At 42.4% G+C, this 20,523-nt stretch overlaps 1 protein-coding gene across 1 annotated transcript; it reads right to left on the minus strand.

Annotated features, from left to right (window-relative positions):
* Nucleotides 1-1,105: 1,105 nt before the first annotated feature.
* On the minus strand, nt 1,106-19,974 carry DYNLT2B (dynein light chain Tctex-type 2B). Its single transcript, XM_072139563.1, has 5 exons — nt 19,817-19,974; nt 7,843-7,976; nt 4,327-4,396; nt 2,190-2,253; nt 1,106-1,267 (listed from the first exon to the last, which is right to left on the minus strand). The coding sequence occupies exons 1-5, from the start codon at nt 19,867-19,869 to the stop codon at nt 1,220-1,222; spliced, it is 369 nt and encodes a 122-aa protein (XP_071995664.1). The 5' UTR covers nt 19,870-19,974; the 3' UTR covers nt 1,106-1,219.
* Between the last annotated feature and the right edge of the window lie 549 nt (nt 19,975-20,523).

Below are 20,523 nucleotides of genomic sequence, written 5' to 3' on the forward strand. Positions count from 1 at the left end.
CCCTGAGGGATGTAAGATAATGAAAAAATAGTAAAAAAAGTAAAAGTTTAAATCACCCCCCATTTCCTAGAACTGAAATAAATATAAATAAACTGTAAAAATCATAAACACATTAGGTATCATAGCGTCCCAAAATGTCCGATCTAAGTCGAAAATGCCACTTTTTTGCCATTTTAAAAATATAAAAAATTCTATAAAAAGTGATCAAAAGCCAATACAGTCCTAAAAATGAAAGCATTAAAAACACCATCAAAAGTCGCAAAAAATGACACCACCCACAGCTCCGTACACTGAAGTATGGAAAAGTTATTAGTGCCAGAACAGAATTTTTTTTTTGTACAGAAGGTTTTAATTTTTTTAAATGTATGAAAACATTATAAAACCTGTACAAATTTGGTATCTTCATGATCATACCGAACTAAAGAATAAAATAGGCGTGATTTGGGGGCGCTCAGTGAAAGCTGTAAAATCCAAGCCCACAAGAAAAAAAGCAAATGCGTTTTTTCATAATTTTTACTGCATTCTGAATTTTTTTCCCGCTTTCCAGTATATGGCATGGAATAATAAATACCCTCACTATGACGTTCAATGTGTTACGCATAAAACAAGCCCAAACAGAGCTCTTTACTTGGAAAAATTAGTTAATTAGTACGGAAAGTTACAGATTTTTGAAGGTGGGGAGTGAAAAATGAAAATGCAAAACCGAAAAAGGTTCACGTACCTAAGGGGTTAAAGATGGGGTGCAGAGTGAAAATTACCACCAATTGAGTGAAATATTTTAAAGGGGTCTGAATACTTTCCGTACCCACTGTATGGTTTTGGGAATTAGGAGAGTATAATATGCACACACAAGAATAAAAAACACATAAAGGCTACATGCACGACAAGCTAGTTCATGGCCCTCATAGGCATCTATTGTGCCTATTCCTGCACTGATTTGCAGCATGGCAGCTACTTGCCTATAAAAAAAAGAGGCCGAAACTAAGCCATGGCTGTGTAAATGCTGCCTAAAAGGATGGATAAGATTAATGATTTCTGATGTTTACAAATGTGTAGTGACAGGTACTGAATGGTATCCTAAATGCAACAATAAAATACACATAAATACATTCATAAATTTATTATTTGACATCACAAATATATAAAAATATTTACATTGTAATATTTATCTATAACATGCTGGAAGAATTGTAATATATTATGTCACTTGTATGTCTTCTCAGTAGTAGAAACATCCAAACGCAGCAGCCACACAAAACAAGTATTCCTGAAAATAATAAATTAAAGTTAGTTAATATCTGCTGGTAAACAAATGTACACGTCCAGTAGTGTTAAAAATACATTAAAAAATGTTAGGGCTTAAACACAGATGAATAACGCATAGTAGGTGTGAATAAGTCGGTATTACATTGGTGTTTGAACGTTGTGTCCGTTTTTCATTGTTTGATATCCGTTTAGATATGTGTTTTCTTGGACTTTTGGCGAATTTGTCTGCTATTGAAATATGGCTCATACACCTGTACAGGAATTGAGACTATTTCCATCCTTACGTTAGCTCCACAGCGATTGGGCGCAAAGGGTAGGGGACACCCCAGGCTCCATATTTACTATAGCCTGGCACAACCTATAGCAGAATTCTGTGCCAGGCAGGACCTGATGTAGAATTCATCCAGGATGAAGTCACTTATATATCCGTGCAGGCGCACAATGTGCCGGCTATACTAAGAGGTCCTGGTGTGGAAAATCTTGTGGCAGGTACTGCCAGTCTTGATAACTTCTTCTCATTTTTGAAAATACAGAGTCTTTAAAGGCAATGTACATATTTGGTGGAGATGCCTTTTTTAAGATCTCCTGCAAGTTGCTCTTTCCTTTGTGATCTGCTAACTGGTTAGAAACACTAATTTAAGCTGAATTTAACTAAGCTTAAATGAGTTTTACCAACTACTCAACACAGATTAAGGCTACACTCACACGGCCGTATGGGGGACATATATATACGGCTGACGTATATATACGCTGTATATACATCCACCATAGACGGCAGTGGGTACACGGCGCGGTACCGTTCCATAGCTTGGAGAAAGATAGGACATGTCTAAAACATAACACTTATTTTTAGTAAACTTTTTATCTCAATGAGAGTGCAATTTAACTGACAAGTGGAATAAACTCTTAGAAACATATCTTACATTCATGAAGACCTCTTCAGCATAGTTATCAGTATCGGCATCCCAGAAGCATCTCGCCGCCATTCTGAAAAGTGAATAAATAGGATTAGCATGTTCCCCGCTCTCCTCACATACAGTAGTAGGTCCCGGTTATCAGTGATCTATTGGTAATGGTGCAGTAGGTCCCTGTTATCAGTGATCTATTGGTAACGGTGCAGTAGGTCCCTGTTATCAGTGATCTATTGGTAACGGTGCAGTAGGTCCCTGTTATCGGTGATCTATTGGTAACGGTGCAGTAGGTGCCTGTTATCAGTGATCTATTGGTAATGGTGCAGTAGGTCCCTGTTATCAGTGATCTATTGGTAACGGTGCAGTAGGTGCCTGTTATCAGTGATCTATTGGTAACGGTGCAGTAGGTGCCTGTTATCAGTGATCTATTGGTAACGGTGCAGTAGGTGCCTGTTATCAGTGATCTATTGGTAACGGTGCAGTAGGTGCCTGTTATCAGTGATCTATTGGTAACGGTGCAGTAGGTCCCTGTTATCAGTGATCTATTGGTAACGGTGCAGTAGGTCCCTGTTATCGGTGATCTATTGGTAACGGTGCAGTAGGTGCCTGTTATCAGTGATCTATTGGTAACGGTGCAGTAGGTGCCTGTTATCAGTGATCTATTGGTAACGGTGCAGTAGGTCCCTGTTATCAGTGATCTATTGGTAACGGTGCAGTAGGTCCCTGTTATCGGTGATCTATTGGTAATGGTGCAGTAGGTCCCTGTTATCGGTGATCTATTGGTAATGGTGCAGTAGGTCCCTGTTATCAGTGATCTATTGGTAATGGTGCAGTAGGTCCCTGTTATCAGTGATCTACTGGTAATGGTGCAGTAGGTCTCTGTTATCAGTGATCTACTGGTAACGGTGCAGTAGGTCCCTGTTATCAATGATCTATTGGTAATGGTGCAGTAGGTCCCTGTTATCGGTGATCTATTGGTAATGGTGCAGTAAGTGCCTGTTATCGGTGATCTATTGGTAATGGTGCAGTAGGTCCCTGTTATCGGTGATCTATTGGTAATGGTGCAGTAGGTCCCTGTTATCAGTGATCTATTGGTAATGGTGCAGTAGGTCCCTGTTATCAGTGATCTACTGGTAATGGTGCAGTAGGTCTCTGTTATCAGTGATCTACTGGTAACGGTGCAGTAGGTCCCTGTTATCAATGATCTATTGGTAATGGTGCAGTAGGTCCCTGTTATCGGTGATCTATTGGTAATGGTGCAGTAAGTGCCTGTTATCGGTGATCTATTGGTAATGGTGCAGTAGGTGCCTGTTATCAGTGATCTATTGGTAATGGTGCAGTAGGTGCCTGTTATCAGTGATCTACTGGTAACGGTGCAGTAGGTCCCTGTTATCAGTGATCTATTGGTAACGGTGCAGTAGGTCCAGTATGGCAGTCCAATCCTGACAAATTGAAACCATATTTTGTAATCAGTCTCTTTTTACTACAAATTTAGATGACCTAGTTCAGCTGCCTGAGATTGTTCTACATTGATATTCATAGTTGTAATCCAAAAATACAAAAAGTTAAAGGGAACCTGTCATCACGGAGGGCATATTTCAGTGATGACAGGTTCCAAATGTCCATTTTATGCTCATTACAAATTTGCTTTTGTTAGGTCTTGGAATAATTCTTAATTATAAACCTTTACTTTATCTTACCCACAGGGGATCATTCAATGGTCCAATAAGATCAAATTGTAACAGTTTTAAAAAATAGTCCTTTGTGATATTGTAGCCGAATACGTGTTATGGCGCCTTTGTCTTAGGATGTCCACCAAATGTACTTAGTGGAGACGAGTAGCTGATTCTCACTTGCTGCCCTGTACAATAGCTGGAATCACACTGCCACGTTTGTATAAGACGTCTACCCTGCTTGACCACCTGCACTAGAGCAAAGTAACACCAGAGGGCACCAGAGCAGCATCTAGCAGAATATTCAGTTAGAGAATTACAGCAAAAACAATTGTTTAGTGTGATCTTAAAGAAATATCTTAAAGTAATTTTGCCTGCTAAAAAAGTTTACTTTTTTTTTTTTAATTATACAATAAATCATTTTTATGGTGTTGTGTAGAATCTGCTTGGTGAAAAATACAGTCTGCTTTACTTACTTGACTCCTTCTCCTCTTTGCTCACCAATCACAACTTGCACCACCATTTTATATCTGTCAAAACCCATTTCTGTGGAAAATAGAACATAGCCCTGGTTTATAAAATAGCATTTACATGAAAATTTTGTAATGTTTTCTCAATTTAATGAAACAGCAAAGGACGCTCAATCATAGAAGGGCTGATGGTATGTATTCATATATATTACAAGTAATCTAGGAATATGCAAAAATGTTTTACAGGGTGGTAAAAGAAAAACTATGCCTCCAATACATGATAAATAAGACAGCTCCCTCTACAGCAGTGGTGGCGAACCTATGGCACGGGTGCCAGAGGTGGCACTTTGAGCCCTTTCTGTGGGCACTCAGGCCATTGAGCCCAAGACAGAGTTTACCAAATAATACCAAATTCACCAAATCTTCCTGCAGATCCAATCAATTAAAGAGATGCTGCAATCAGTGCGATTTTAAAACGACACTTCATTGGCTGTTTGGAACTGCGGTAAAAAGTGAGAAAGTGTTCATAGAACTGCATTATCTTTGTAGGTCATCCTACTGGACCCTACATTCTTACTGTACAGAGAGACCCTGGAGAGAAGTTACAATGATAGTCTGAATGTGCCCCCCTTCTTTCAACTGTATTAGTGGCCTTAAGGGGCCGATACGATTGATAGATGTTGAAGAGCAGGTAGCAATAAGTTACTGCTTAAAATGCAATGTTGGCACTTTGTGGTAAATAAGTGGATTTTGGTTATAGTTTGGGCACTCGGTCTCTAAAAGGTTCGCCATGACTGCTCTACAGAAATGTTTGACTTTCAAGAGGCCTCGTGACATAACATGGAATAGTAGCCAATAGAAAGTGATAGACTTCCCACTATAGACTTTATTGATATGGATCTTTGTTTTTTGCCAGTATAGTGTAGGGAACTAGTTTGGCTAGGTGAGAGGACATAGCTGACATATATGAAGATTGTCTTTACAGGCATAAAGGCCATGCTGGAAGCCAGCGGGACATGAAACATCACGGGAAGTCATGTTATTGCCGTGTCCCGAGAAACCTTACCCAGGTAAGTATAATATGGGTGACCCTATTAAAGGACATCAACCACCAGATTTAGCGTGGCAGACTATCCCCACTCACATGCTCGTTACCTTAGGGGGTACTGGGCACCGTTTTTCGTATTCATTTCAAGATACTTTTAGATGAGAAAAGGACTTTATAAAAATATAATATAATAATATATGCGATGTTACTGCGCATGCGTGAGACTTAAAGATAGCCAGATGACATCACCCTGTCTGAAGCGCTAGCGGGAGGGAGGAGCAGGGAAGAGCACTGAATACTAATAGGTGATGAATAATTGATGGCTGGATGGCTGGAGTCAGAAATCTCCCGGCTGATGTTACCATATTTTTATAAGGTTTTTTTATAAAGTTATTTTGTCATCTAAAAGAAGCTTGAACGGAATAAGGCTTCCCTTCTAGGTAATGTCAGCACAGGCAGCAGGAGGCTCACGTGCACGAGCGCTGCAGAAAGAAGAACCAGAAAGTATTTTAAACCAAGCACACTTAAATATAGGTGTATGCCCCCCTTGCAGGAACTGCTATTCTTGTAATTTTTTTATGCTCTTGTTTTTACAAAAAAAAGCTTTCAAAATTATGCAAATGAGCCATTGGGGGCGGGGGGCTCCAGAGCTGTTAATACAGCCTGGAGCACACAAAGACTCATTTGCATAATTTTGTAAACATTTATTTTGTAAAAACAAGGGCATAAGAAGCTTAAAGAAGAGCAGGTCCTGCCAGAGGTGTAACACACCGGCATGTCAGTGTGCTTGGTTTATAATCCTCAACCCTGGTGGTAGCTTTCCTTTAAAAGCCATCATTATCATGTTAGGATCCCTAGGGCATTGAGATTTGAGAACTTTCTTTAGTGGGAACCCCCCCCCCCCCCCCAAACCACCGTCATCATCATCTGCCGACATCACAGCCAGAGGAAGATAAGAAGAGGAGAGACACAATATGAGGGGGAGATGAGAGGGACACAGTATGAGGGGGGAGTTGAGAGGGTCACAGTATGAGGAGATGAGGGGCCACAATATGAGAAGGTGAGAGGGTCCAAAACTTGAGGTGGGGGGAGGTGAGAGGCCAAAATATGAGGGAGAGGTGAGAGGCCAAAATATGAGGGAGAGATTAGAGGAGGCCACAATATGAGAGAGAGAGATGAGGGGAGGCCACAATATGAGGGAGAGATGAGAGGAGGCCACAATATGAGGGGAAGATGAGAGGAGGCCATAATATATGGGGTGAGGATGAGAGGAGGCCATAATATGTGGGGATCCTACCCATTGATGGATCTTATATCCATGTTCACAAGATTAAATTACATTTTGGCTCATCTGGGGAATCTCCTCCCTGATGTTTGAATGCAGACGTTCCGGCAGGAGATTCTCCAGATGTGCCTAAAATACATTTTAAAACCCAATTCACATCTTGTATAGAAGGTCTTAAAGGAAACCTACCATTTGATTTGATGCATTGTGAAGCAAACATACCTTGAGAATTCTGTAGCTTCACTGATGCAGTAACATGCACATGTTTAATCCCTGTGCGTAATGGTTTTGCTGCTAAAAAGATATAACATTATGATAATGAAGCTGTCGCTTCGATGGCTAGAATGTGAGTTATTCACTTGAGGAGAGGATGATGTAATCCCTCGGTTGTGCCTGAAGGCAGAATAATCATTTGCTGCACCATCCCCCAGCTGCTGTGTATGACTGATCCAGCTCAGGTTGATTAGTCATGTCTTGACTAACCACTATATGTAATTACAAGCTCTGTGTCTAATGTGTTTATCTTAACAGCCTTGCTGACCCAGCTTTCCCAAGGTCCTGAATGTTATAATTGTTTTTTCAGCAAAACCACCCAGCTAGGGATTAACCAAGATATGGTCCTGCATCAGTGCAGCTGCAGCATTCTCAAGGTATGTTTGCTTCATAATGCATCAAATCAAATGGTAGATTTCCTTTAAGATGCATTCACATTACATGTTTGCATTGCATTTTAAAATACACTGCAAAACACATCTCAATATACATCCATGTTTTTATTATCATTAATACTGATGTGTTTTGGGATGCATTTTACCTAATGCATTTGCTGTAGCTTTCAACGCAACGCAATGAAAACACATTCTATAAAATGTGGACTTAAATTATACAGGTAATATTTTCATGTAGCAGTAGGTGGGCCCCCAGTCCGACCCTGGTCATGACTCTTCTCTGGAAGCTCCTGTGTGCTAGTCACTGTTCAAACATAGATGAGCTTTACTATGCTGATGTAGTGGATTGGGGTGTACACACACTGCCTTTAACTTTTTAAAGGCAGTGTGAGTAGCAGACAACAATAAAGACACTAGGTTTGGCTAGCTATACCCCAGCAGCATAAAGACATACTTCTGGTTTAGGGGCTCAAACCTGGTAACAGTTTTCCTTCAACAGATGTGAATACGGATTCTGTTACCTTTCAGTTTATCTTTTATTGTCTCTGACAAAAATCGAGTCAGTTGTGGAACTTCTTCAGGTATATATTGTTTGCTTCTAAGTTCTTCTTTCAGTACCGATCGTATACAGTCCTTTACTGCTGCGGTTTTGAACCTGGTGAGAAATAACACAAAGTGACATCATAGATTCATAGTCTGATTCACTATTGCAATAACACAATCCATCATTTATCATTGTGGTGTAATCCCGCCTATAGATATTCACTGCATAAAGGGTTTGATCATATATGTATGGTTTATATTCATATGCTGTGGGTTATAGAATGTACAGTATGTGATGTGTTAGTGCAGTTTGCTCGGCTTTGATGTACTAGATGTGGTGCAAAAGCTGTCAGTGTTCAAGCATAGGAAACATACAATAACAGTTATTTCTCACACCCTCCTGTAATAAATAAAAGTAACACATCACAAACTAATGCTGACAGCAGAGCCTAAATGTGTACTTATTCTGGTTTCCGAGTACTCGCTACGCTTCTTTTTCAGGCAGATATATAAAGATATTTCCAGTAACTTCAGTTGAAGTTACATAGATGATTAATTTATAGATAATCAGGAAATCATAACTGCCTTACAGCTATATCCAGTTTGCACATGCCCACTACAGATTGCATGTATACTTCTGACGCTCCACCTGCATTTGGTTCGTTTCAAACGGTCTTATCTTCTGAGTGTTAGCATATAGAAACATCTTAAAGGTAATCTACCATTTGATTTCATGCGTTGTAAACCAAACATACCTTGAGAATTCTATAGCTACACTGATGCAGGATCATATCTTGGTTAATCCCTGAGCTGTGTGTTTTTGCTGAAGAAACAATTGTAACATTCAGGACCTTGGGAAAGGTGGGTCAGGCTGGCTGACATAAACACCTTACACACGGTAGCTTGTAATTACAAATGGAGGTTAGTCAAGACATGACTACTCAACCTGAGCTGAATCACTCATACACAGCAACTGGGGGACGGTGCAGCAACTGATTATTCTGCCTGGCAGGGAGAACAGTGATTGCATCATCATCTCCTGCAGAGAAAAACTCACGTGCTAGGACAAACGCTGAACCATAGAAGGGATGGAGCTTCATTATCAAAATGTTATATTTGTTTTATCAGCAAAACCAGTCAGCACAGGGATTAACCAAGATATGATCTTGCATCAGTGTAGCTACAGCACTCTCAAGGTATGTTTGCTTCATAATGCATCAAATCAAATTGTAGGTTTCCTTTAAGAGAATCTTCACTATAACATCCATAAATATCCACTATTAAAGTCACCGTAAAAAATGTGATTCTCAACTCCCGATTGTAGCTTTAACAGTGAATATCTCCTGTTCTGTTTCACCCAGATAAGATATTACATGGGAGATTCTCCTCTTTCATAGGACACCAGTGTTTCTAGGTCCCAAGTTTATGGAAATTTGACCAGTGAATGTGAACCACTCTCCAACCTTTCAGATGAAGGCAGAATACTGGACTACATGCACAGTCTGTCACCCAAAGCCTCACTTGTACAACCTATCCCTTCAAATCCGGCAATCGCACCGTAAACATCCTCAGGAGATTGGGTCTGGTAAACCGAGTCCACCTTGTCCTTTTTTCCTAATGAGTCTTTTATTTTTCCATAAGAAGCATATAAATTTTGATTTTTAATGCGGTAAAATAGTTCTTGGGTATGTGAAGGGGTAGCATCTGAATGAGGCAAAGAAGTTTAGGCAGTTTGTCCCATCCATGAGACAAACTGAATGTTTAGTGTTTTCAGTTGATCTGAGATTGAGGCTAGTAATTTGCTGTAGTTAGTATTAAATAGGCCTGACATTGAGTTATTTTTATGCCCAAATTGGTAATTTGTGAACTTTGCCATTGGAATGTTGTTGAGGCTTTACGTTGCTTTATAATTTGTGTGGGCGCAGAAAAATTCATAGCCTCTGATTTCCCGTAATTTATTTTGAAATTGGATATCTTTTCAAATTCCTCTAATAATTCTATTACGTGTTTAAAGGAGGGTCATCGGGTCAGTTAACATCAATAGTAAACCATCTGTGAATGCAGCGTTGAGGTGTGTGGCCTTGCCTACAGTTAGGCCTTGGATGTTAGGATGTTGTCTAAGGGCTTGTAACAGCGTCTCGATGACCATTATGAAGGAGGGTGACAAGGAGGGTGACAAGGGGCACCACTGTCTGGTCCCGTTCTTTATGAAGAGCCGGTCAGATAGGGTCCCTTTTACTTTGATTTGTCGCTTGGTGCACTATATAAGGACATTATAGCTTGGATAAATGTATTCGGTATTCCAAACTTGCCCAGAATAGCTACCATGTAGTTCCAAATCACCCTGTCAAATGCTTTCTCAGCATCCGTGCCGAGAAGGACCAAGGGTGTCTTGGAAGTGGAGGCATAGTGCATAGCATTAAGAACGTGTACAGGTTTCTTATTGGACTTGGACAGGACCGTTATTGTGGCTTCCAGTGCTTGAGGTGGTAGTTTCTGGCATTGCATAAGCGCATTGCACCAGGAGGTTAGTTGCGGTAAAAGGGCATTCTGCATCTTTTTTATAGTAGCTAATTGATAGGCCATCCAGCCCCGGGCTTTTCCCCACTGGCATGGATGCGATAATGCCAGCGACTTCCTTTTGTGCGAAGGGTTTTATACATTCATTTTGTTATTCTAGTGATAGTGTAGGGAGGTTAAGGTTTGCTAAGTGGGTGTTAGTTTTATTTTGCCTGGTCTGGTTATCATTCTCAGAACGGGTCTCAAGATTATAAAGACTTTGGTAAAATGTCCTCATTTCTTCTGTGATGCTTTTGGTGTCTTGTACTGTTTGTCCTGTGGATGTATTTATAGATTGAATGTAGGACTGTTCTCTCTATGTATTAGGTTTGCCATTAGCTTGTTGGCCTTGTCTCTGTGTGCATAATATTTAAATCTGGCATGATTTTCGCCGCCCTAATATTTAGCAGATCTATAACCTTTTTTCTAAGTGCTGTCAAACCCTCTAACTCCTCTTGTGCTTTTGAGGTCTCGCTGCGTGTTTCAAGGAGGGAAATGTGCTTTAATAGAGCGTTCAGTGTTTCTGTCCTTTTTTTTAAACCCAGGCTCCCAGGGATATGAATTCTCCTCTGATAAAGGTTTTGTGGGCCTCCAAAGTGATTGTTTGTGTGAGATTGTCTCTCTCGCATCTTTGAAAATATTTTGTTACCTTAGTTCTGAGTGAGTTTACATCTGTTCCTGAATCCATTAGGGTTTCATTTAATCTCCATGTACTAAATCTAGGGGCTATGTCTTTGAAGTATAGTGTTGCTGTGACAGGGGCATGGTCTGAAATGGAGATTTGCCTAATCTGTGAGCCTTTAACAGATTCAGCCTGTAGTTTAGATGTAAATATATAAAACAGTCTTTGATAAGACGTATGGACCGTAGAGAAGTATGTGTAGTTTTTATCTGAAGCGTTACAAAGTCGCCAAGTGTCAAGTAGATCTATTGGTGCCAAGAACTTCCTAAAAGCACTTAGGACTTTCCTGGAATAGGTCGATTTGCCGGAGGACAGATCTATTACAGGATCTAGGATGGTATTGAGATCTCCTCCCACAATTTGCATACCCTCCACTACCTTATTTAGTTTGCCTAGGGCAGTGGTGGCGAACCTATGGCACGGGTGCTAGAGGTGGAACTCGGAGCCCATCCTGTGGGCACTCAGGCCATTGCCCCAATTTCACCAAACAGGACCACATTCACCAAATCTTCCTGCAGTCCCAAGCAACTTAAGAGATGCTGCTCTTAGCACTATTTTAAAGCGACACTTCATTGACAGTTTGAAACTGCAGGAAAAGTGAGAAGGTGTTGACTGAACTGCCTTGTCTTTGGAGGTCCTCGTGCTGGACCCACCATTCTTCCTGTAGAGGAGCTACAGTGACGGTCTGAATTTGCCCACCTTCTTTCAACTGCATTGGTGGCCTTAGGAGAGCCGATACAATGATTTTGAAGAACAGGTAGCAATAAGTTACAGCTTGAAATGCCATGTTGGCACCTCATGGTAAATAAGTGGATTTTGGTTGTTGTTTGGGCACTCGGTCTCTGAAAGGTTCGCCATCACTGGCCTAGGGTTTCTCTCAGCCAGGTAATTTGTCCCTTCTTGGTGTGTATAAGGATATAAGTCATATTGGCACTGTACCAATCTTCCCTTTCACTAAGAGAAACCTGCCTTCTTGGTCCGTCTAAGTGAGCGTATTTATAAAAGACATGAGTATTGCAATAAATATGCTTACTCCTCTTGCTGCTTGTGTGTATGTGCTATGGTATGCATGTGGAAAGAGATGCATTGGGAATCTGGGAATTTGCCCTGTTTTTAAGTGGGTTTCTTGTAGGAGGCAAATATAATTTTTTTTCTCTTTTCAAAAACTTGAGATCGCTTTTGAGGCGTATTCAGACCTCTTACGTTAAATGTTGTTATCTTGAGTTCAGTCATTTAGATGACTTAGTATATGTGAATAGTGTTTGACCTTTCTTAAGCCTATGTCTCCAGTGGCTTTACATGAGGAACTTGAAACCTGAAACAAACAATTATAACAACAAAACAGTTGTGACTCCTTTCGTGGAGCCTTAGGTGGGTGCAAACTGATGGGGGGGGTCACTGGTACTTGTCATCCCACCTGAACAGCGTTTTGCTGGATCCAAAGCACCAGTGAGTGACACCGACAGTATGGTGTGCCTAATCGGAATGCACGGCCCAAGCACCCGTTATCATTAGCCAGTACATAGGCAAACAAGTTTTTTGGAGGCCCCATCAAGGAGACCAGCATGGGGTCTGTCTAGTAATTGGACAGTGGACTGAAGAGTCCCGCATTACTCATTTGTTTTTTAAACTATCGCCATGAAGGATACAAAAGTACCAAGTCTGGATTGTGAGGCTGCTTGTTGGAAATTTCACAACATGTTCATGTGTCTTTATTCCCTTTTCTCCTCTGCGACAGAGATTTCCCCTTGCTTAATGGTGTCCATTTCCTAATCGTTGGCAAGGCAGGTAATGCTGTATGTTGCTCTGTAACCGGTAGCCATGTTTGAATGTCCACTTGATCCCTATCTATGATTTCCCAAGCTCTCCTCAGGTCGTTGGGGTGTTGATGGTGCAGTGGCGGCCATTTGCTTGGAAGGGAAAAGCCATTTAACCATCACTTTTTTGCTCCTCAGAATTTTGTGAGGGGTCTCAACAGTCTGCATTTGTATAGCGTAGATGGAGCTAAGTCCTGGAAGATGAGGAATGTGTTGCCATCCATCTTAATCCCCTGGTTTTTCTCTTGCAGCCCTTAGAAGATCCGCGGTGTCCCTTAAGAGATCACATACCATGTCTCTCTCGAGTTCATCGTCCTTAGGCGGTGGACGCAATGATCTATGAATCTGCTCGATAATTATAGATTTGGCTCTGTCTTCAAATAGTGCTTTGGCAGTGGCAGGTAGGTTATCATGTGCTATGTCTTCAGGGATACTCCGCAGTCTGAGGTTCTTCCTCCTTCTGCGGTTCTCCTGCTCTTCGATCAAGAGGAGCGCAGTGTTAAGCAGTTTTGAGCTATCGCTGACCTGTGTTCCACTATGGCTGCCTGATTTTCCTCCAGCATCTCTAACCATTACCCTATCACCCGCACTTCTCTGTGGATCATGTTCAGTTCCTCCATAACAGGAGTGCTTGTGCAAGAACCTTTTTCAGAAGTGCGCTGGACAAGGGGGCTTGTTCCGCGGGCATAGTTTTCTCTGCTAGGCTCTCCATTTCGGAATCCTCTGGCGTGTCTGCCTCAGCTTCTAGCGCGGCCGTTATCTTGTTGAGGCCATTTTCTTTCTTAAAAATCTTTTACTTTTACTCCTGGGGTCTCTAGCTTCTCCCCTGCTCTCTCTTTGTAAGATTTCTCCAGGGGTCGCTATATTTAGTGCTGCATTAGCTGTGCTGTGGGAGCTCACAAGATAGCGTCTGCCATGCAGCTCGGTCAGGCTCTGCCCCCCACAAAATAAACCTTGACGTGAGATGTAAATTGGTTGTATAAAGTCAATGAGGTGGAGATTTTAACACTGAAATCCTGAGAAAACCCCCTTCACTGTAATTGATGGTTCTGCATCCAGAGACATCACTAACCAGATCTCCTGAAGTCCGATGGACAATGTCAATCACAGGGCTCCCCACCTTGACTACACTGTTAAACTCTCCGCCTCCATGACTTTATATAACCAAATTACAGCTGAATTCAAAGTTATTGTTTTTTTCATATTTCAATATTATTAAATTTCTAAAATAGTGAAACAGATCATAACAGACAGGAAAAAAAGGAGGATAAGGAAGGTAAATCAAATATTGACAACTAGAATGCACCTGTTAGGTGGTGGTTGCAAAGGAGGATCAGAAATATAATAAATTGTCATTAAATGGAACTGTCTCACTATCCTGATATCATTGATTTGTTCTATAAAGTTACTTCGGATGAAATGAAAGGGGAAGCGAGCGGTAATAGAAGACAATAAAAAGAAAAAGGGGGGGGGGGGGTTGGGGAGGATTTGAAGAAAGAGCCGTGCCTCAGGACTTTGTAGGTTCACCAACCTGCAGCTGAACTGGGGTTGTACTGGGTAATTCCAGATAGCGAAGGGATTGCACAAAGGTAGTCTAGTGTAGCCAAATTTTCTGAGAGTGAGCAGCCCTCCCCTCTTTGGATCAGTGTTCAAAAGACTCTCCGTCTGCTGCAGCTCATTGACACGGCCCAGCCAGTGATGCAAGGAGGGAGGATCAAGGGGATGCATGCAGGCCAGGATGCAGGCGTTAGCAGCGTTGTGAAGGTAGCACAACAGAGACCTCCTGTAGGTGGCAAGGGAAATCTCATGATGGTGAAGCAAAACCCAAGCCGGATCCTCCCGCAACTCTCTGCCCGTCAACATCTGAATTCAAAGTTGATTTTCTGGATGATGTCACCACACTAGGTCATGAAAGAAACAAACACTATGAGGTGCTAGGCTGCCTAGGTAGTGGTTTATTAGGACAATTTCTGATGACAGGTTCCCTTTAGCTAATGGATCAATGGCCTCGACTGCATTGTTATAGGTGGCTAAATATCTCATGGTTCTAAACCACTGTTATTTTAGTGAGTTTAGACATACTACTACCACAAGTGTAAAACAAAAATGCCTACTAGATTGTGTTACACTGGAATATGAGAATTGGCACCCAAAATATCATGACAACTAAGGCCACTTTAACACTTGTGTTGCAGATCACGTCAGAGTCTGATCAGGGTGCGATCAGGGTTTGGTCAATGAAAAACTCAGTTTTTCACGCGCGTTTTCAATGCATTCTCAATGCAATTTCAACGCAGATAGCGCACGTTAAAAGGACTCAGGACTGAGGTCTATCTTTTCTATGGCAATTAATGCGTAAAAAAAGCATTGCACTTACATTGGACTTGCATGTGTCTCAGAGTGGAATGTGTTTTTGATGCATCTCCATAGATGCGTTTTTCATGCGCGTGTGTGCGTGAAAAAAAATTGCAAGCCTGAAAAAGCCTGTTGATTAAAATGGGTCAGAGTGCAATGCGAGTTCTGCACGTCAAAAGCATGCGCAGAACACACGCGTGAAAAACACATGTGTGAAAAGGGCCTAAGACAAGTAAATAGCCTAACAGAAAAATCTCTGGACATGTTCCTGTAACTGCTTGTTAATATAGTGCTGATCACAAAAACCTAAAGACACATGGGGGCATTTATCATATGATAAGGGCCATGCGCCCCTTCCCCCCATGTCGCTGTGGATACATTAAGAGGTGTATACCTCTAGATGTATCAGTGGGGCAGCATCACTACTGGGAGAAACGACCCCAGGTCTGACCAGGCCATGTTTTGTGTAAAGACCTGTGAATGAACGCCTTCTATCGGCCCACTTACCCAGTGGCTATGACCCGTACAGTCAGGGCCGCATCTGCCATGAGGCGAGTTGAAAATCTCTCCTCGGGCGGAAGAATGCAGACCTCTTTAAGAGCGGCATTTTGCCACTACAATGTGGGGGACACCTTTCCGGCTGCTGGTGTCGTTCTGTACAGTGCAGTGACACAGGTGGCGGCTGATGACGTCACGGCGCCTGTGTCACTCAGCGGAGCTGCCAGAAGAGCCGCGTGAAGACGGGAGCCGCGCTGTGGGAGCACCCTCCCGTGAGGTAAGTAAAAGTTTTAGTATTTTTATTGTCCAATTATTAATTAACTGTGGCCATATATACACTCACCGGCCACTTTATTAGGTACACCTGTCAAACTGCTCGTTAACACTTAATTTCTAATCAGCCAATCACATGGCGGCAACTCAGTGCATTTAGATCAGTATGGGGAAGAAAGGTGATTTGAGTGCCTTTGAACGTGGCATGGTTGTTGGTGCCAGGGCGGGTCTGAGTATTTCAGAAACTGCTGATCTACTGGGATTTTCATGCACAACCATCTCTAGGGTTTACAGAGAATGGTCCGAAAAAGAAAAAACATCCAGTGAGCGGCAGTTCTGTGGGCGGAAATGCCTTGTTGATGCCAGAGGTCAAAGGAGAATGGGCAGACTGGTTCGAGCTGATAGAAAGGCAACAGTGACTCAAATCGCCACCCGTTACAACCAAGGTAGGCAGAAGAGCATCTCTGAATGCACAGTACGTCGAACTTTGAGGCAGATGGGCTACAGCAGCAGCAGACCACACTGGGTGCCACTCCTTTCAGCTAAGAACAGGAAACTGCTACAATTTGCACAAGCTCATCGAAATTGGACAGTAGAAGATTGGAAAAACGTTGCCTGGTCTGATGAGTCTCAATTTCTGCTGCGACATTCGGATGGTAGGGTCAGAATTTGGCGTCAACAACATGAAAGCATGGATCCATCCTGCCTTGTATCAACGGTTCAGGCTGGTGGTTGTGGTGTCATGGTGTGGGGAATATTTTCTTGGCACTCTTTGGGCCCCTTGGTACCAATTGAGCATCTTTGCAACGCCACAGCCTACCTGAGTATTGTTGCTGACCATGTCCATCCCTTTATGACCACAATGTACCCAACATCTGATGGCTACTTTCAGCAGGATAATGCACCATGTCATAAAGCTGGAATCATCTCAGACTGGTTTCTTGAACATGACAATGAGGTCACTGTACTCAAATGGCCTCCACAGTCACCAGATCTCAATCCAATAGGGCATCTTTGGGATGTGGTGGAACGGGAGATTCGCATCATGGATGTGCAGCCGACAAATCTGCGGCAACTGTGTGATGCCATCATATCAATATGGACCAAAATCTCTGAGGAATGCTTTCAGCACCTTGTTGAATCTATGCCACGAAGAATTGAGGCAGTTCTGAAGGCAAAAGGGGGTCCAACCCGTTAGTAGCATGGTGTACCTAATAAAGTGGCCGGTGAGTGTATATTAGGGGGCGATTACTGCTGTAACGGGGGGATGGGGGCTTCTATATATACTTATATGAGGCCAGGTTCCTTTTTTACTGGGGGGCTCTGTATATATTTATAAGGGGCCAGATCCCATTTTTCCTGGGGGGGGGGGGCTGGATATATTTAAATGAGGGGCCACATTTTTATTACACTGGGTGAGGGGGGGCTGTATATATTTATATGGGGGGGCAGATTCTGTTTATTCTGGGGGGACTGTATATATTTATATGGGGTGCCAGATTCTGATTATTCTGGGGGGGGCTGTATATATTTATTTGGGGGGCCAGATTCTGTTTATTCTGGGGGGGCTGTATATATTAATATGGGGGGGGGTCAGATTATGAATATACTGGGGGACTATACAAATAAATTATATATATATATATATATATATATATACATTAGGGGATGCTATATATTTACATTAATCAGGGTAGCACTCTATATAAAATCACATGTAACATAATAACAGGGTGGGATGTATTAGTTATAGGATACAACAGATTGCTTTGCATCATGTAAAACAAATGTTGGGGGGGTCTGTATTAATTAATTAGGCGTGTTGTATATTGATGTGCTGTGCAGGCTATAATTCCAGTAGAATATATATATATATATATAATTATAATGAGGGGATGTTTTATACTTGTGGGTGCGTGAGGTCAGTTGTGTTGTGAGGGGTATATATTATTTAGGAGCACAGTGTTGTTATCCAGGAGACTTTATACTGTAAGTGACTGTGGTATTTTTAGGGACGCCGGGTGGAGAAGCTGCACGGAGCTGAAGATATCTGGCCGTGAATTCAGCAGTGATACGTCATGGATTGGAGAACCCGGAATAAAGTCCTCCTGATGGAAGAGATTGTCATCTATAAGGTACTAGATGCCACTAATGCCTCTCAGATCCTGTAGTCAGTCACAGTATCAGGGAGCTGCCTGTGGGGATGTTAATTGTTAGTAAAGTTTTCAGCATTTACTGAACAGGGAGTGGGCGGGGCAGCAAATATGCTAGAATCGGCCCTGCGTACAGTGCAAAGAAATTGCGACTATTTCAGTGTTTTCATGCCAGAAACTGGTGTAGAAGCACTGATAAATTTCCCCCTCAATCTTTGCCAATTGAAAGCATTTTTTTATATTGCAGCGCTAAACACCTACTGATGCCTGACCACCCTTTTTTGTAGAAATGAGCAATGGTGGAATTGTAGATCCTGTGTGCCAGTGCAGCATTACAAAGGACACATTCACAAGTTCCACTAGCGTCGCGTTCCTAGCGCACAGGGGGCGAGGCTTGGGGTGATCGCATATGCATTTCCAGAGAAACGCATGCTATCGGGTTATCAATAGCATGCGTTTCCCGGGAAACGCATTTGCGATTGGCCCGAGCCACGCCCCCTAATGTGTGAACGCGTCCTAAGGGCCTACCACTTCCACCAAGCATTATAATATGCTGGCAGATTGCTGTGACGCACTCAGGGTGTGCCCTTAGAATCAATTATATCACGTCCCTCATATGAAGTGTTGTCCCTTGAGCGCTGCTACATGTTCTATCTTTTTCCGGGGTACGGAGCGGTACGGTGCTGCACGTGTGGGTGCTGGGTGCCCATTGCCGTCTATGGGGGATGTATATCGGTCGTATATATGTCCCCCATGCGGCAGTGTGAATGTAGCCAAACTCATTAAATAAGTCAGTGTGAACTAGTCCTTAGTCCTTTCAGAACCTTCCCAAATCGGGAGAGACGGTCCTGTATTTTGATGGATGATACAATGGTTTCTCGCCTGCTGGCTTCAAAGCAGCAAACAGCAAGAGAGAGTAGACGACTGCTCCAGGGGAGAGATGAATGTCTGGGGTCATTTTATCTTTAAATAATCAGAAAACAGGGAATGGAGGAGGAGAAGGGGTCACAATATGAGAGAGAGCTGTTGGAGAATTCATAATTTGAGAGGGTGCTGATGGGTTGGGGGGCACAATATGAGGGAGAGCTTCTGGGGTGTGGGGGGCACAATATGAGGGGGAGCTACTGCTGCCTGAGAATGCACATGTATCTTTACAGGAAGGTTTATTGCCAATGTCTGGCTTAAGAACGTATCAGCTTCAACACTACAGGATGTTCTGCTGAACCTCCTGGTCAGAATGAGCCCCCTTAGAGGCTGTATGTAGAGGCATGAAAGTGCCACAATGAACATATCAGCGGCTAATAGTTAGGACCATCCATGACCACAGGGATGAGGTGTTCTGCTGCTCAATGCAATCTGAGGAGAACTTCTGAAATCGTCTCCCGGCTATAGCATCCAATCACATAGAAGCTTGCATGTGATTTCTGTCAGAGGAGTACAAACAGAAAGTAGAGCTGTGGTTGGCTGATATAATTAAGAATGTTTTACTTTCAGACCCTTTTATAAATCTGCAGCGATTCGCAGTCCATAGTAGATCGGACGTGTATCTCCACATACTATTAGACACATCGCTATACGATATAGACGAGGTCACGTGTTGTACATACACACTTACTTATGTTGGAAGTTGGGTCTGATGCAGTAGGAATTATCGCCGCTCTCCCCCATGACGGTGTTTTATATACACTATGAGGCTCCCGGCAGCGTATACAGCACCATGGCAACCCTCGCCGGCTCGTCGCTTCCGGTACCAGGGTTTACTTCCGGTGTGCTGGAGGTTGAGGTGCGCGGGGCGGTTAGCTGCTCTCCGCACAAGTCTAAGAGAAGCTGCTGTGCAGGCGTCCACAGGCAGGACTGAGGAGTCGTGCTCCCACATTTGATAGATATATATATATATATATATATATATATATATATATGTGTGTACATGTATATAAATTTATTTGTTGTGGTAAAGCCTATATGATTTACTGTTAAAAGACTGACTGCCAGTTTCAGGCTTGAATAAGTATAGGATCGTAATCCCTTCCCGCCGGAGCCCTTTTTTGTTTTTGTGTTTTCAATTTTCATTCCCCACCTTCAAAAATCTGTAACTTTTTTATTTTTTCATGTACAGAGCTCTGTGGCGGCTTGTTTTCTGTGTAACAAATTGCACTTCATAGTGACGTTATTTATTATTCCATGCCATGTACTGGGGAGCGGGAAAAAAATTCCAATTACACTTCACTGTGCGCCCCAAATGACATGTCTTCTTTATTCTATGGGTCAGTGCGATCACAGTGTTGCCAAGTTTGTACAAAATGTTTTTTTCTATTTTGCCAT

Source organism: Engystomops pustulosus, chromosome 3 (assembly GCF_040894005.1).
Source record: "Engystomops pustulosus chromosome 3, aEngPut4.maternal, whole genome shotgun sequence".
In the NCBI taxonomy this organism is placed as follows: Eukaryota; Metazoa; Chordata; class Amphibia; order Anura; family Leptodactylidae; genus Engystomops; species Engystomops pustulosus.

Excerpts from the sequence above, each read along its gene's own strand:
- DYNLT2B (XM_072139563.1), bottom strand. The coding sequence starts at position 19,869 with ATGGGGGAGAGCGGCGATAATTCCTACTGCATCAGACCCAACTTCCAA. Across the intron at positions 4,397-7,842 it reads AATAAAAGATAAACTGAAAG|AAATGGGTTTTGACAGATAT; the intron begins GTAACAGAATCC and ends TATTTTCCACAG. Across the intron at positions 2,254-4,326 it reads CAAAGAGGAGAAGGAGTCAA|AATGGCGGCGAGATGCTTCT; the intron begins GTAAGTAAAGCA and ends TTCACTTTTCAG.